Source organism: Gymnoscopelus microlampas (assembly GCF_963454915.1).
Source record: "Gymnoscopelus microlampas genome assembly, chromosome: 16".
Taxonomy (NCBI): Eukaryota; Metazoa; Chordata; class Actinopteri; order Myctophiformes; family Myctophidae; genus Gymnoscopelus; species Gymnoscopelus microlampas.
In genome coordinates, this window is record NC_139953.1 from 20,582,549 (window position 1) to 20,596,601 (window position 14,053).

The window sequence follows — 14,053 nt, forward strand, 5'->3', positions numbered from 1 at the left end:
TTACAGTAGTTGAATTTCACATTTCTTCCACTGCCCAGCCTTAGCCCATAGCCATATACTGTATTCCAGAAGGTATGTAACACGCCACATGTCCACACATCTGAGCACCTGCCCATGGCCAACATTGTTGGCCATGACGATATCAGATTCAGGGCTTTTTCCTTTGGCAGTGGAATCACTTCATGGCCGTCATGGACAAGAAAAACATAAACCGACGGCATGTAACAGCCCTACACACAGGAGACATGGCCTTGCCAAAGCGCCCCGCCCTCACACGTACACCACATACACTACCATCAACACCTCAACACCACAACACCCCTCCTGTCCTCCTCAGATGACTTCCACATTATGACTGCAACAGGCTGACCCAATCACTCATGTCCGATGCTGGAACCTGCCGGATCCAGACAGGAACAGCATACCAACACATTAGATGCATCTGGATAAACAAAGTTATATAAACAAACATAAAACCACAACACAGCACAGAAGAGTCCTGTCCATCTCCACAGCGATAAAATAAGTGAGAATCGGAGTGAGTGCAGAGTAAAAGAGATTTAAGCTTTTATAATTGGCTTTGGTACATCAAACGCAATTTTTCCAATCAAAATAACTGCCTTGCCTAACATTTTAACTGTCAGGTATTTCTTAGAAATGTCATTAATACTTATCAATTATCAGCCTGTTGTGCAGGTATTACACTCCTAATCAGTCTCTGCAAATCCATAGTATATAGGCCTACAGTACTGCCTACTGGTACTGCCTAATGTCTTACTCTCCATCCAGTTCTATCAAGTCTCCAATATATCATAATGAGAAGCCTGATGTTGAGTGCATCATATCACTTATGCATGCAGGTGTAGAAACTCATAGAGACAGAATGTTAACCAGTGCTGGGAGTAACTATAGTGGATGTTACTAACAAACAATTACTTTTAAAAATCGTATTAACACATTCGTGCCCACTGTGGCAATGCAATTTGTCTACCATTCAATATTTAGTCTTCACCCATCCATCTTCATCCGCTTATCCGGAGTCGGGTTGCGGAGGTAGCAGTTTCAGCAGAGAATCCTCTCGTTCCCTTTCCCTGGCCACATTAGGCTCCCACAATTTTCAAATGCTTCCGTCTAACAGTCTGTATTTCGGACGTTCTGAAAATGTGTAGAAAATAAATGTCCCACCTCTCCACCCACTTCCGTTTTGTGTGTACATTTGCGTAAATAACTCCTACTTATATAGAGAAGGATAGGCCATGCCCTGCATTTGTTTTGATCGGCTCAGCAGCAGATTTGAACCGGAAACACACAAGACCGTCATGTGTGTTTCCGGTTAAAATCTGCTGCTGAGCCAAACAAACGAAGCTATGAGAAACTGACCCGAAACAGGTAATGGGTATGCCACCTTCTTGAAAAGGGAACTACAGTTATGCACAGAGCCCATTCTGAGTCTCTCACGGATGACTGAGCTTCTCACACCATCCCTAAGGGAGATGTCAGCCACTCAGCCACACTCCAGAGAAACCCCATTTCAGCTTCTTGCATGTGTGGCCATAGCCGAACGGGTAGAGGCCTCCTGGGAAACAGAAAGTCCCCGGTTCGCTTCCCGGTCCCTGCTACAGTATGTGTTGAATTGTCCTTGATATGAGCAAGACACAACGCCAAACTGCTCCCAAAATATACCTAGGATGGGTTAAATGCAGAGGACACATTTCACATACATGCAAATGTACAGTGACAAATAATATCTCAAAGAAGTGGGGTCCAAATCAGTATTATTGTATTGCCGATCTTCTTTTAGTCATGACCCACATTTCATGACCATAGGTGAGAGTAGGAAAGATTAGCTTTTTTTAAAAATCAATCAAGACGGTGCTGCAGCTGTTGATTTGTTTGTGATTCATCATTGACATTTAGCTATTTGGATTTTAATACAAATAGCATTATGTTATCACACCACAACAAAACTATAATTAATAATCCAATAATTATCTGACAGATTGAGAAATAGTTAAGATTAACCCAAACCTTGTCTGTGATAAAACAATTTGGTGAGGTTTTTCCAAAGCAAGCTAAACATCTTTGGACACTTGAGGTGTTTATCTGAATTTCATGGCCACCTAAAATGCATTAAACTGCATTAGCATGAAATAATGCATTAGCTCTATCTGCCTAAAACTTACACCACACAGTTGTTCCCCACACATCATAAATATTCAATTACACTATACCAGCAAAGTTCCAAACCCTCAAATGTTGGGCAATACCGGGAATCACTAGCACACCCACTACTATAGTAATTTACAACCTTTAAGGAGCACTACCGCGTTCAAGGCTCTCCTAAATAGTTCCTTGTTTCTGTCACAGCCCTCCCATACATTATTTTCACTGTATGAGCAGCTGCTCATTTGGGGCATACTGCCCTCTTATGGAAGGCAGGAGAACTTAAGTGTTACAGTACTAGACTTTAAAAAAGGTAGCAGTCATCTATCATTAAATGAAGTAATAATCGCAGAAAGGCCTTAATATTTTATTAACCATAAAATGTACATTATTGCAACATAAGACTTTAAAACATGTTCCTTAAATACAAGACGTTAAAGTGTCCTTTGGTCCTCATAATTGTGTATGTTCAACAGCACCATCCACCAGTAGCTACCATGACCAAGAAGCAGAAATACAAACAAGCTCACTGTTCCTCCTCGTTTCTGATAATACCATGACCGCATATCTGTTACAGTAATCTGAGCTCCCAGAAGTTTTCGCCGGCGCGGCGAGGAACTTCTGGGCCAGAGCCCTGGTATTTGTGGGCGGGATGTACGTCACGCTCTGAATCTGAGCGGACACGCCTCTTACCGGTCTGAGAGCTGTGCAACTCGTCTAAAAAGTCCGACGAGAGGCAAACAGCAGTACACAACAATGGCGGCCGAAATTTCTCAAGGGGAAATTGCTTCCCGTCGATTTTATTTAGATGCAACACCCACTGCATGTGGATCCCGCCCCCTTTTCTTCGTTGGCTGTTGATTTGAATCACAACGCAGTGGCCGCGCCCCTGCTGTCCAAGCTCCGACGCTAACCCTCCCAGACTACTGTTACAGTAACATGAGCACGGGTATATCCAATTCAGATAAAGATCACCTATCAACAGTGTTGGAAGAAAGCAAAGGACAGCCCAGAGCACACCAAGCACAGCTGTATAATAGAAAGTCTGCCTCTGATCCATGAAGTCCTTGAGAGTATAGACATCCAGTGCCTACTGCATACTGGCACCCCTAGACGAGAGACGTGCTAGATTCTTAATAGCTTCCAAAGGATCCAGTTTATAGCAGGAGGAGGAGCAAGATCAGTCAGCCTTGTTTCTGGTCTCTCTGCGGGCCCTTCTCTTCAGCTGGAGGGTCTTCAGCTCAGTCATGGTGGAAAAGGTCCTGTATACCCACACTGCCTGTGAAAGCACACATACAACATGCATGTACACACAAGCACAGGAGAGCAACATTTATGACTCAGACTTGGCATGAGGGTGAAGCCAGTACTTGAACAGTAACACTTACCACGATGATAATTGTGTTGAAAAGAAGGGGAATGGAAAAGACCATGGATATGAACATGCCCTTGGAGTCAAAGTACTGGAACTTAGAAAACAACCTGTAAAATATTAAGTTAATTTAATAATGGAAACAAACACACACACACACACACACACACACACACACACACACACACACACACACACACACTGCGAAAGCACCATTTTCTACAAACATTGTCCATGTAACAAGTATTTAAATGTTGAAGGATAGACGTACCTCCAGTTACTTGCAGCCAGCTCATTAAGATATTCAGCACTATACACCATTCCAACTGAAGAACAGAGAACAAACAACAATGAGCAATGATGACAAATATTGGTGTGCGTGTGAGTGTGTTCACATGCACACCAATATTTTTCAATTATTGTATTTTGTTTCCAAGCACAGGGAAAACTGGGCACCTTGGAAGAGTGGGCACTAGAGAAATGTGGGCACCAAAACAGAGTGGGCACCAGACATCGGAAGAGTGGGCACTAGGGGAAATCCAGGCACCAAAACGGGAATACTTTGAAGTATGGCATGCGTATTACTGGAATGCACTTTTCCCCCATCCAAAACATTTTCAGACAAATTTTATATCTGTTTGAGGTTAAGATTAAGGCATATATTTTTGTGTGCGTATAAGGTTAGGTTTAGTTTGGGCATAGTTTTACTGAGGTTAGGGTTAGGCATAGTACTACTCATATAGGCATATTGGTTAATAATTCCATGCCAAATGCAGACTATTTTCAGCCTGAAAATTTCAGGTGAATTAAGGTGATAAAACAGCGACACTTAAAAACACAATAATTTCTCTACTCATTAATTGAACTACCTATCCCACCGGATAGATGGGGACTAGGGACATCTGGCCACCTCAAAGTAAAATTCGCTATTTTGTCCAAAATGTAAATAAAATGTTCTAGTAAAGTATACATGATGTGAACATGCATGGTACATCATTACCAGTAAGACTCCCTAATCGGGAGATAAGCGACCGTAGGTCACATGTATACAGAAGAGGGCTGTAACGAGCTGCAGTGGCAGGGGGTCCTCCACTGGGGGCGCCACCACTTTTGCATCCGTTCTGGAGCACCAGGAGTGGGTGGTCCCCGGGAATGCCCCGTGAGCAGGCCCGTTGGGGTGGTCATTTGGTAATTTGTCCACATGTGCTCATTTTTTACACTTGGGGGTCCCCGAGGCAGCTGGGGGTCCCTGGAGCTCCGGGGGTCCTTGGAGGGTGTAGTTTGGCAGGTAAGGAGTGTGTGTGCAAAATCTGGCATGGATCGGGGCAACGGGTGCGGAGATATGAGCAGGGCAAAAGTGTGACGTGTGTGACGGAGTGACGTGACGGACGGACACCTGGAGCAGCTTTCTGTAGTAAGTGCGACCTACGGTCGCAATCAGACTTAATTTTATCCTTCAACTTCTTCTTTATGGTCGAAATGTATAAAGGGCTGAAGTGGGTAATGTACTGTATGTTTTGTAATAATAATCAAAATCTACAAAGTAACTAGTAACTAAAAGTTTTCAAATAATTGTAGTGGAGTAAAAATACAATATTTCCCTCTAAGATATAGTGGAGTAAGTAAAAGTACTGAAAACTGGAAATACTCCAATAAAGTAAAAAATACCTCAACATTGTACTCAAGTGCAGTACTTGAGTGAATGTACTTAGTTACTTCACATCACTGGGTAATAGTCATGTACAGTACTACTCACCCATGAGCAGGAACTGACAGATCTGTACTCTGTAGAACCTACAGGTCAGAAGAGTCAGGCAGAAACACAGGGCATGAAACGCCAGAAGCCAAAGAAGCCACGGCTCTGACCACTGGATCTGTAGACATGAGACAAAACACAACCAAATACACCAGAGTGTTCATGAGGATAGATTTATTCAGTGGTGGGGAAAAGTACTCAAATGTTTTACTTATAAGTAAAAGTATCAATACTGCAATAGGCTCCATGCACAGCAGCCATATTGTGAAGACATTCACAGGTGTTACCAATGATACTGATGAAGGCTCTGTTCCATTCTGGTCAAACAGTCAGGGTGCTGATATTGTGCATGTTGGCTCACTGGAAACACTCTGCTACAGTGGGTCTAAAATGTGGGTCCATGGTTCCTTAGGGGTTTCCAAATGTGCCCTTACGGATGTGTAACTCTGAGAGTGTACAAATGGAACCAAATGGACCCGTAATTTGTACACTCTCAGAGTTATGGGGGTCGTGGAAATTGATGGAACAGAGCCTTCATTAGTATCATTGGTAACACCTGTGAAGTGATAATATGGCTGCTGTGCATTGATGCAATGTAGAAGTCCGGAATTCAAAATGTACTTGATTGAATACTTTGTTTAGAAATTTGCAGAAAAAAAGCCACAAGTACAGTTTAAATACAAGTTCAACTAACTAGGATTGAAAAGCCCATGAAAGCCTAATGGCTTGTTTCAAATGGGGTCCCCATGTACTTGAGTAAAAGGACAAAAGTATTGGCATCAAAATGTACTTAAAGTACCAAGAGTAAAAGTAAAAGTAGTAGTCAGAATGTCCCATTTCACACGTTTTCAAATGTATAAAAAAAATTGATGGTCATGAAAACTTGAACTCTACTATTTTCAAATGGCCGAAATCGATAATAATCTAAATCTACAAAGTAACTAGTAACTGAAATTTTCAAATAATTGTAGTGGAGTAAAAATACAATATTTCCCTCTGAGATACAGTGGAGTAAAAAGTACAACAAATTTGTCTCTGATGTATGGAGTCGAAGTAAAAGTACTGAACATTGAAAATACTCCAGTAAAGTAAATCCGCGTCATAATTAACACAATTTAAACACCAGCACTTGAGTAAATGTACTTAGTTACTTGACACCACTGTATTCATTCTACAGAATAGAATCTATAGTGAATAATAACATGCGTTTAGATGAGGTTGTCGTCAGCAAAGTTCCAGCCACGGAAGGCTACAGTTAGCTAAAGCTAAAGCAGCTTCTTTCAATCAGATCCAGGACCAATCGCACACTTACAGACATGAGAAACGTCCATATCGAGGTGATTCTTAAATGACTGAAGCCATCGATGGGAATGGACGTGATGTTCTGGGCTTTTTGATCCGTCATCTTCAGCAAATAAAGCTACATTCACTGTACAGAGAGGTTCGATCGCCTCACACATGTAAACAACAACTAGGAAGCTGTAGGACAGAGTCAGTGTTGCCATGTTTTACAAATACATGTTAATTTGGGGGTCCATGACATGAACGTATTTGAGAACCACTGGTTAAAATAATAGAAATATGTGGAAGCAAGCCCAGATAAGCAAGTACACTACACTTTAGAAACAAGCCCAAAAAACCCGCAACCACCGATATTTACAAGCAACTTTACAGAAAAACAAGCCCAATATTGCTTATAATAAGCCGACATGGCAACACTGAAAGCTTACTGTCGCACAAGAATGACGTCATTATTATTATTATTATTATTGTTATTATTATGATTAGCCACTATCTGTCATACAATCTAAAAAGGATATTATGGCACATAGTTCAACCGATTCAGTTACCCAGTGCAGAATAAATAAATAATGTAATGTACTAAATCACAATTAAAACCAGGAAGGCATTTAATAAGGGTGTGGCTTCCGTGTGAATCTCTGACGTCACTTCAGTCTAGCTCATATCTATCTATCTATCTATCTATTCACAAAATGTGACCTACTGGCAGCATATGCACAACAAATGTAGTGCTGATCTCTGTGCATAAGGGTCTTCAATGTTTTTCAGGCCAAAGAAGAAGGACCCCAATTTGCTGAGATAGAGGGAGACAAAGCAGGGACCCCCACTACATGTTGCATAAAATTGTGTTGCTTATAAAAAATAAAATAAGATAAAGCCTTTAAAAGTCACCCAAAATGTTCTATCAATTACACACCCCATGAAGCCTTGAATTCATGGAGATTTTTGTTTTTGTTGCATTCCTGAGACAATAATTTGATGACCGGGTCATCGGTCAATAGGAGACTACCGCCGGTCATCACACTATTGGCTTAGGAATACGACAAAACATATCCATGAATTCAAGTCTTCATGAGGTGTGTAATTGATAGAAAATAAGTCATTTGTTATGTTAACTACTCCTAGAGGGTTTCAATGCTACTGTGGCTCACCTTAGCTTATAGTTCACATTGCCTTAACTTGTCTGTTAACATGAGAGATTTGAGTCCAGTTTATGGTGGTGTAAATAAGTGTTCATAAAGCTGAACACGGTGAAGGTTGTGTTCATCATCAGTGTGCTGCTAACAGAACCTTAATTAGTATTATTGGTAACCTATGATTATCCTATTTCAGATCAATATGGCTGTGAAAAAGGTCTATAAATAAAGTGATGGGGCTTAAGAACTCAAACAAACAAAACAAATGTTAATTTGGTGCTCGATTTATTACAAAGTTTTCAGTAGGCTTATAAATGTTACATGCAGATACCCTTTTCACAGCGAGCAATTTGACTGGAAAACAGTATGACTTAAACATTAAACTATGATGAGCATCAGCTCTAAAACGAAAATGAAATATCAGTAGGTACAGTAGTAAGATTATTGAGCGTAAGATTAGCCCAGACGTTCCATGCTGTGTCATGTATGTTTCTTTTCCCAACTTGATTTACACCACTTTCCCGTTATGTCTTGCTGATCGCTGCCTTACAAATCTTTCCTGCCACAAATCCACTTAATCTGCCACTACAGTAACACGGCATTGAGAAGATTACTATCTGCAATAGGTTAACACCTCGCCCCTCACTCAGTGTTTCCTGTTTAGAGGGTTCCTGGTTACTCAGTTAGTGCAATGGTTCTCAACCTGTGGGTCAGGACCCTCAGGGGGTCCCCAAATGATTGGAGGGGGTCCCCAGATGATTAGCTTAATGTGCAACATTGCTTTCTCACTCAATAGTAAACAAACCAACATAGACAGTATAAGTGTACAGGGTATCTGCACATTTCTAAAGTATAGCAAATTTGATGACTTTTAGGACCTTTTTAATACCTCTAAAAAAACATTGGCCAAATAGTCAAATATTACCTAAGAAAGAGGCAAACATTTTGAAATTGCGAGGCATTGTGAGCTTGTAGAAATATGTATCTCTGGAACAGAGTCAAACAATGTAATGCCTCAACTCATACAATTCCAAGTGCTTGTCAGGGTGAGGGTCTCCAGTTCAAATATGATTATTTGGGGGGGGGGGGGGGGGGGGGGGGGGGGGGGTCGCGGACTGAAAGGTTTGAGAACCACTGAGTTAGTGCACAGTTCGAATCAAAAACCCCTGTCCTGTTTCGCATGCCTCACCTCTCTCACTCTACCCTTTAGTTACCCGTCTCTCTACACACCCATCTAATAAGGCATAAAATTGCCAAACATAAATCTAGGGGGAAAAAGGGTTTCCGGCTAGTACGAAAACCCTCACATACTGGTGCTATCTGCAATAGGTTAACACCTTGCCCCTCTGTGTTTCCTGTTCAAAAACACAATCTACTGTCACTGTGTGCGTTTCATGAAAATTCACAAAAGGGTAAAAGGCACACTGTTTTCAAGAGGGCACAATAAGTGTAAGACAAATACGGTTTACTGTAGGGCTAAACAGTACATGCAGAGTGCTAGCCAGCCAGGTAGTCTTTTATGTAGGTTTATAAATTCTGCAGGTATTTCGGTGCTTAAAAAGTATACATTTACATAGCATGTGTGCATTTCATGACCAGCAATCGCACATCGTGATTTAAAAAGTAATTATCAAAATAATGCATTTCACAAAGGTATACAATTATTCCATCAAAATACCTTTTTTGCAACACTAAAAACATAAAGTTACAGTACGTGTTTCGGAATCAATGTTTAGGTTACAGTATGTATACATTACAATTTTGGAAAATACTAGAAAAGAACTACTTTGGTCAGAAGGCCATGGATTGCTGAGATAGAATATTTTTGTTGAGATATTAAAGGAGGTGATGTATTATAGCTTAGTCAGTCCCTGGCTCCGTCTTGATGAAATAATGTGGACCAAGTGGGCACAGTAGTAGCAGTAGCAGCTGGGGCAGAGTAGCCCAGGGCAAAAGTGTACAGACCGAGCATCAGACATTTCCAGCTGGAGTGAAGTGCCTTGCCAACGTTCTGAAAGACAGACAGAAACACACACACACACACACACACACACACACACACACACACACACACACACACACACACACACACACACACACACACACACACACACACACACACACACACACACACACACACACACACACACACACACACACACACGTCAATCATTCTGCATAAAATTAAGTGATTACAGTAATTGTTTGTTCAATTTCATTGTCCACCTGTTTGGTAAATGTTCTTACTTCCTTTAGACAGTGTGGAGGTACATGGTAGGTGGGGTCACACAGTTGAACTTGCAGAAATTGGGCCTTGAACCTCCATCTGTACAAGGTCAAAATGTGCCTCATAGTAAACCCATCTCCATCAAACCTATTGTATGCTCATATTGTAGGCCTTCACACATAAACACAGGTATAAAATACTTTTGAGCTCTGTCAAAGTTTCTGACAGACGCTAAGTCAAGGAAAAGGGATTCAAATTCAAACAGGACATAGGGCAGAAGCCATGAAAAAAAAAAGAACTGCATGTGCCGTTTTTAGACAATAGCTTCTACAGCAGGAGGGAGTCACTCAGGTCTGTTTTCCTTCTCCTAGCTTAAATAATCAGGCCAGTTCAAACAATAGCTTTCCATGTTCCTTGAACAGGAAAGGACAGCCAGCTGAAGCGGATGCAGGAAGCCTGACATTCATAAGAAAAATAGAGATAAAAATATTACACTCCAAAAAAACAAGCAAAACCTCCAGTCAACACCTCTATCAGATGATTTTCTTATTTACTTTAAGTCGAGCCAATTAAACTAGCCTATTAACACAGTGTAAATGTATTTCACTAAGGTTTCATAAAAGGTTTAGGGCCAATAAAAATCATAAATCTCATTTTCCCATGGCTTTGGTAGACCTTAATTGATGTTTAAAATAAACAGAGTAGAACTGCCATAATTGCATCTCATTTAATTTGCTTCTTTTAAGTGCTATATGCACCTTGAGTTGTATTAGACAATACTATTGTTTAAGTTCTTTTTTGTTTTTTTGGCAAGGCTTCTCTCTGTATGTGTGCTACAATATCAGAACATGAGCATGATCTCTTATAGTATATATGTGGTTAGTAGCCAAGATGACACAATTCTCTCAGATTCATTAGCTTAAAGATTTTTTCATGTAATGACCAAACCTATTTCCTTCAATGTACACCAAAGTCTATGGAAGAGTGAGTCACAGATATGACTGATGAGAATGTTGATTGAAAGCATCTAATCTTCATTGTTACCATCCAACTGAATGAACATACAAAATAACAGCCTATACACACATGTCATGTTAATGTGAATTTAGTAGGCCTTGCATATTTTTTGAATTATTTGAAGCTGAAAGTGGATTTGTATTGAGAACTAGCTTTGGATAAAGACTATCATAGATGTATTTTATAGAGTCTGACTTTTACGTTTGTATCAAAAAAGTCAAACTCGATAAAATACTATGATAGTCTTGATCCAAGGCTAATTGAGAACCAACCTTCTTCATTTTGTTGTATTTTTCCTTCTTTTTCTTCTTCTTCTCTTCTCTGGCTAAAGACTCATCCTCTATCAGAGGCTTGTACTTCTCTGGCAGAAAGGCGAAATGAATTTCTCTGTGGCATTTCTCTTTTTGTCCGGCATTCTGCTGTTGCACACTGTCTGTGTGGCATGTGGACTGCTGTTGATCCGTGCAATCTACCTGCCGTTCATACTTGGTCCATAAGCTTGGTGTCTGTCCCCTGGCACCTGGATTTAGGGCTGTCACCAATACACATTTAAGTTGATAATTAATTGTCACTCAAATAATTGCTGTGTGTTCGGCTTTGTTGAACATTGGGACATAATAAAAAAAACATATTCCTGTTTGCCTTTTAGGCTTCATAATTAAAAATTGCACAGGGCAGATATGACAAATAATATATATAGACATTATTGTTATAAAAATAGCAGAAAAAGCTTATCTACAACAAGCTTACAATGCTTTGTAAGCTTGTAGATCAGCCATTTCTGCTTTTTTAAATATTTGCAAAATTTTCAACATGGAAACAATTATGACGATTATGCAAAAAAGTATTGCAATCATCTCACATAATTGCGATTAGACGATTATGTAATAATTGTGACAGGCCTACCTGTGTTTCTGTCAAACAACCTTGAGGCAAGAGCTTTGGGCTTCATGTCTGGGTTGGTGGAGTTTCAGGAATGGAATAACAATACCACTCTGTAAGGGGGTCGAGGATGTTGTCCACATACATTATGTGCATGAGTGGGCGTGCATTCCATTGGACAGGCTCAAGAGGCTAATTGGCAAAGTGCCCTTAAAGGTGCAACTCTTTTACTGACAATAAAATCCTGTTATTAAAACAACTAAATATAGATGTCTTGCATACAAAGTATTTGGTCTATATGTGACAAGTCAGAAAAAATACACTGGTGATATAATGTCATGTCTTAACTGGAGATGTTGCGATTCTCAATAGCCGGCTCAGTGAAAAAAATCTATAAGACCTGGGGTCCGTTTGTGACATTCTAATAAAAATATATTTTGGGAGAATATTGTTAAATATTATGAGAATGAATCACCAGGATTTAAGGTTGTCATGAAAAGCATTTAAAGGGGCTACACCATGAATTTCATTTTTTTGGGGGTTTTTAGTATTTTTTGGGCTCCCCAGTGTCTCTTGTACCCAAAAAAATATTTTTTTCTAACATTCAGTCATTCATGCTCATTTCATGGATTTCCTGAATGGGCGTGTCTGAACAGGCCATTTCAGAATGGCTGTGCAAGTGATGTCACTTGCACTGATTTTGCATTGACGATGGCCAGACAGAATTGCTCAGTAGCTCCCCCCTGCCCAATAGGACGTTTTGGTATTGCAGCTGAAAAAGCTTGGAATGACAGACAGTCAGATTGTGAGAAAAAATATCTGGATGGGTTTCAGGCTTACAACCTGTTTAAAACGTATTAGGGGGCAATATTTATATATAATATATATATTTTTAATTCATGGTGTAGCCCCTTTAAGTTTCATTTCATTTCAAGTTTTTAACTAGTACACCGGTTTGAAACATTACCAGGGGTCATCGCCATGCTGGCTTGTGGTGGATTTTTTTTAACATTACAGGTCTGTAACTTTGAGAATCACTGTACTAGTAGAATCCTTATGTGCCATAGCAAATCAGTGTCATACATATTGTGAACAAAACCTGGAGGGTGACATTTAGTAATTGGGTCTTATGATCAAAACATGTTATGTAAAAATAAAAACAAACAAAAATCCTTGCCAAAAAAGTCTTGCCACAGACATTTTGTCCGTGTACAGACATATTGATGACACTCAATTCATTTCTGCTGAGCAGGCAGGTGATGTCAATAAGACCCATCATCCATGAGACCCAAGGTTTGTTGAAATCCTTTTTATGGCTGTGACTCATGAGACCACTGTTAATGACATTTTCCTACATTACTATACTTCCCCAAACTGCGGTAGCACAGCACCCATGTACAACAGTCTTTACATTTTTTATAGAAACACATGAACATAACACAAAAAAGCCTCCTTTTACAATTATTTTAAAATAAACTTGACTGGTCTTGAACATTAAAAGAGAAAAAAATATAAGAGGCTTCACATTATATGTTATGCCATGAATAAGGAAGGATCTATGCTATGCTCTCCTTTTCACCCCACAAACTCTTGAGGTAAAAGTCAAGCCACTTACCTCCCTGCCGCCTTGAGCTTCTCAGATATTCAGCTTGTTTATAGAAACATTTTGAAATATGTACTCTTGGTAAAATAAGGGCCAGAATGGCAAGGCCAATGATGGCAAATAGAAAATGTTTTTATGAATAGTTGCATATATGATGTTGTAGGAGCTTATGCAGTGTTTATTTTTAATTGATTTCAATATGCTTAAACTTCAGAAATAGTACCAAAGTTATTAAATCAGTTAAATCAATGAACAATTAAGCAATTTAAAACGGATGATCTACAGCAGTGTTTCTCAAACTGTTTTGGCTTTAGTACCCGCTTTCCTTGATTTCTGAATTAGTCTTGAGTGGATTTATTTAACAAAACAATTTCAGTAAGTCCAGTTTTAATGTCAATATGTTCAAAACAAAACAGCATAGCAGCAAATAACTATTGATTTATTTTCAACAACATTTGTGCTAGCTGCTAGTCTATTTTTTACACTTTACAGATCAACAGGTTCAAGCAAAGGTTGTCAGTTTGTTTAATTGGTCATGTCAACTAGTGTGGTGACCGTCTATCTCCTTTGGCCAAATAGAATAAGAATAAGAAAT

At 39.7% G+C, this 14,053-nt stretch overlaps 2 protein-coding genes across 4 annotated transcripts; both read right to left on the reverse strand.

The window, feature by feature from the left end:
• Window positions 1-2,514: 2,514 nt before the first annotated feature.
• Window positions 2,515-6,796, reverse strand: tmem18 (transmembrane protein 18). 2 transcript variants are annotated; one of them, XM_084082967.1, is made up of 6 exons: window positions 6,604-6,796; window positions 5,292-5,409; window positions 3,807-3,861; window positions 3,552-3,645; window positions 3,103-3,442; window positions 2,515-2,744 (listed from the first exon to the last, which is right to left on the reverse strand). In XM_084082967.1, exons 1-5 carry the CDS (start codon window positions 6,694-6,696, stop codon window positions 3,344-3,346), a joined length of 459 nt encoding a protein of 152 aa, XP_083939093.1. In that variant the 5' UTR covers window positions 6,697-6,796; the 3' UTR covers window positions 2,515-2,744; window positions 3,103-3,343. The 2 variants fall into 2 exon arrangements, with proteins under 2 accessions (XP_083939093.1, XP_083939094.1); XM_084082968.1 differs by having other exon boundaries at window positions 2,515-2,731; window positions 3,088-3,442.
• A 2,383-nt stretch (window positions 6,797-9,179) lies between these two features.
• On the reverse strand, window positions 9,180-11,995 carry LOC311063398 (uncharacterized protein). Of its 2 annotated transcripts, XM_084082820.1 has the most exons (4): window positions 11,880-11,995; window positions 11,246-11,505; window positions 9,977-10,055; window positions 9,605-9,740 (listed from the first exon to the last, which is right to left on the reverse strand). In XM_084082820.1, exons 1-3 carry the CDS (start codon window positions 11,923-11,925, stop codon window positions 10,014-10,016), a joined length of 348 nt encoding a protein of 115 aa, XP_083938946.1. In that variant the 5' UTR covers window positions 11,926-11,995; the 3' UTR covers window positions 9,605-9,740; window positions 9,977-10,013. The 2 variants fall into 2 exon arrangements, with proteins under 2 accessions (XP_083938947.1, XP_083938946.1); XM_084082821.1 differs by lacking the exon at window positions 9,977-10,055 and having other exon boundaries at window positions 9,180-9,740.
• Window positions 11,996-14,053: the final 2,058 nt, after the last annotated feature.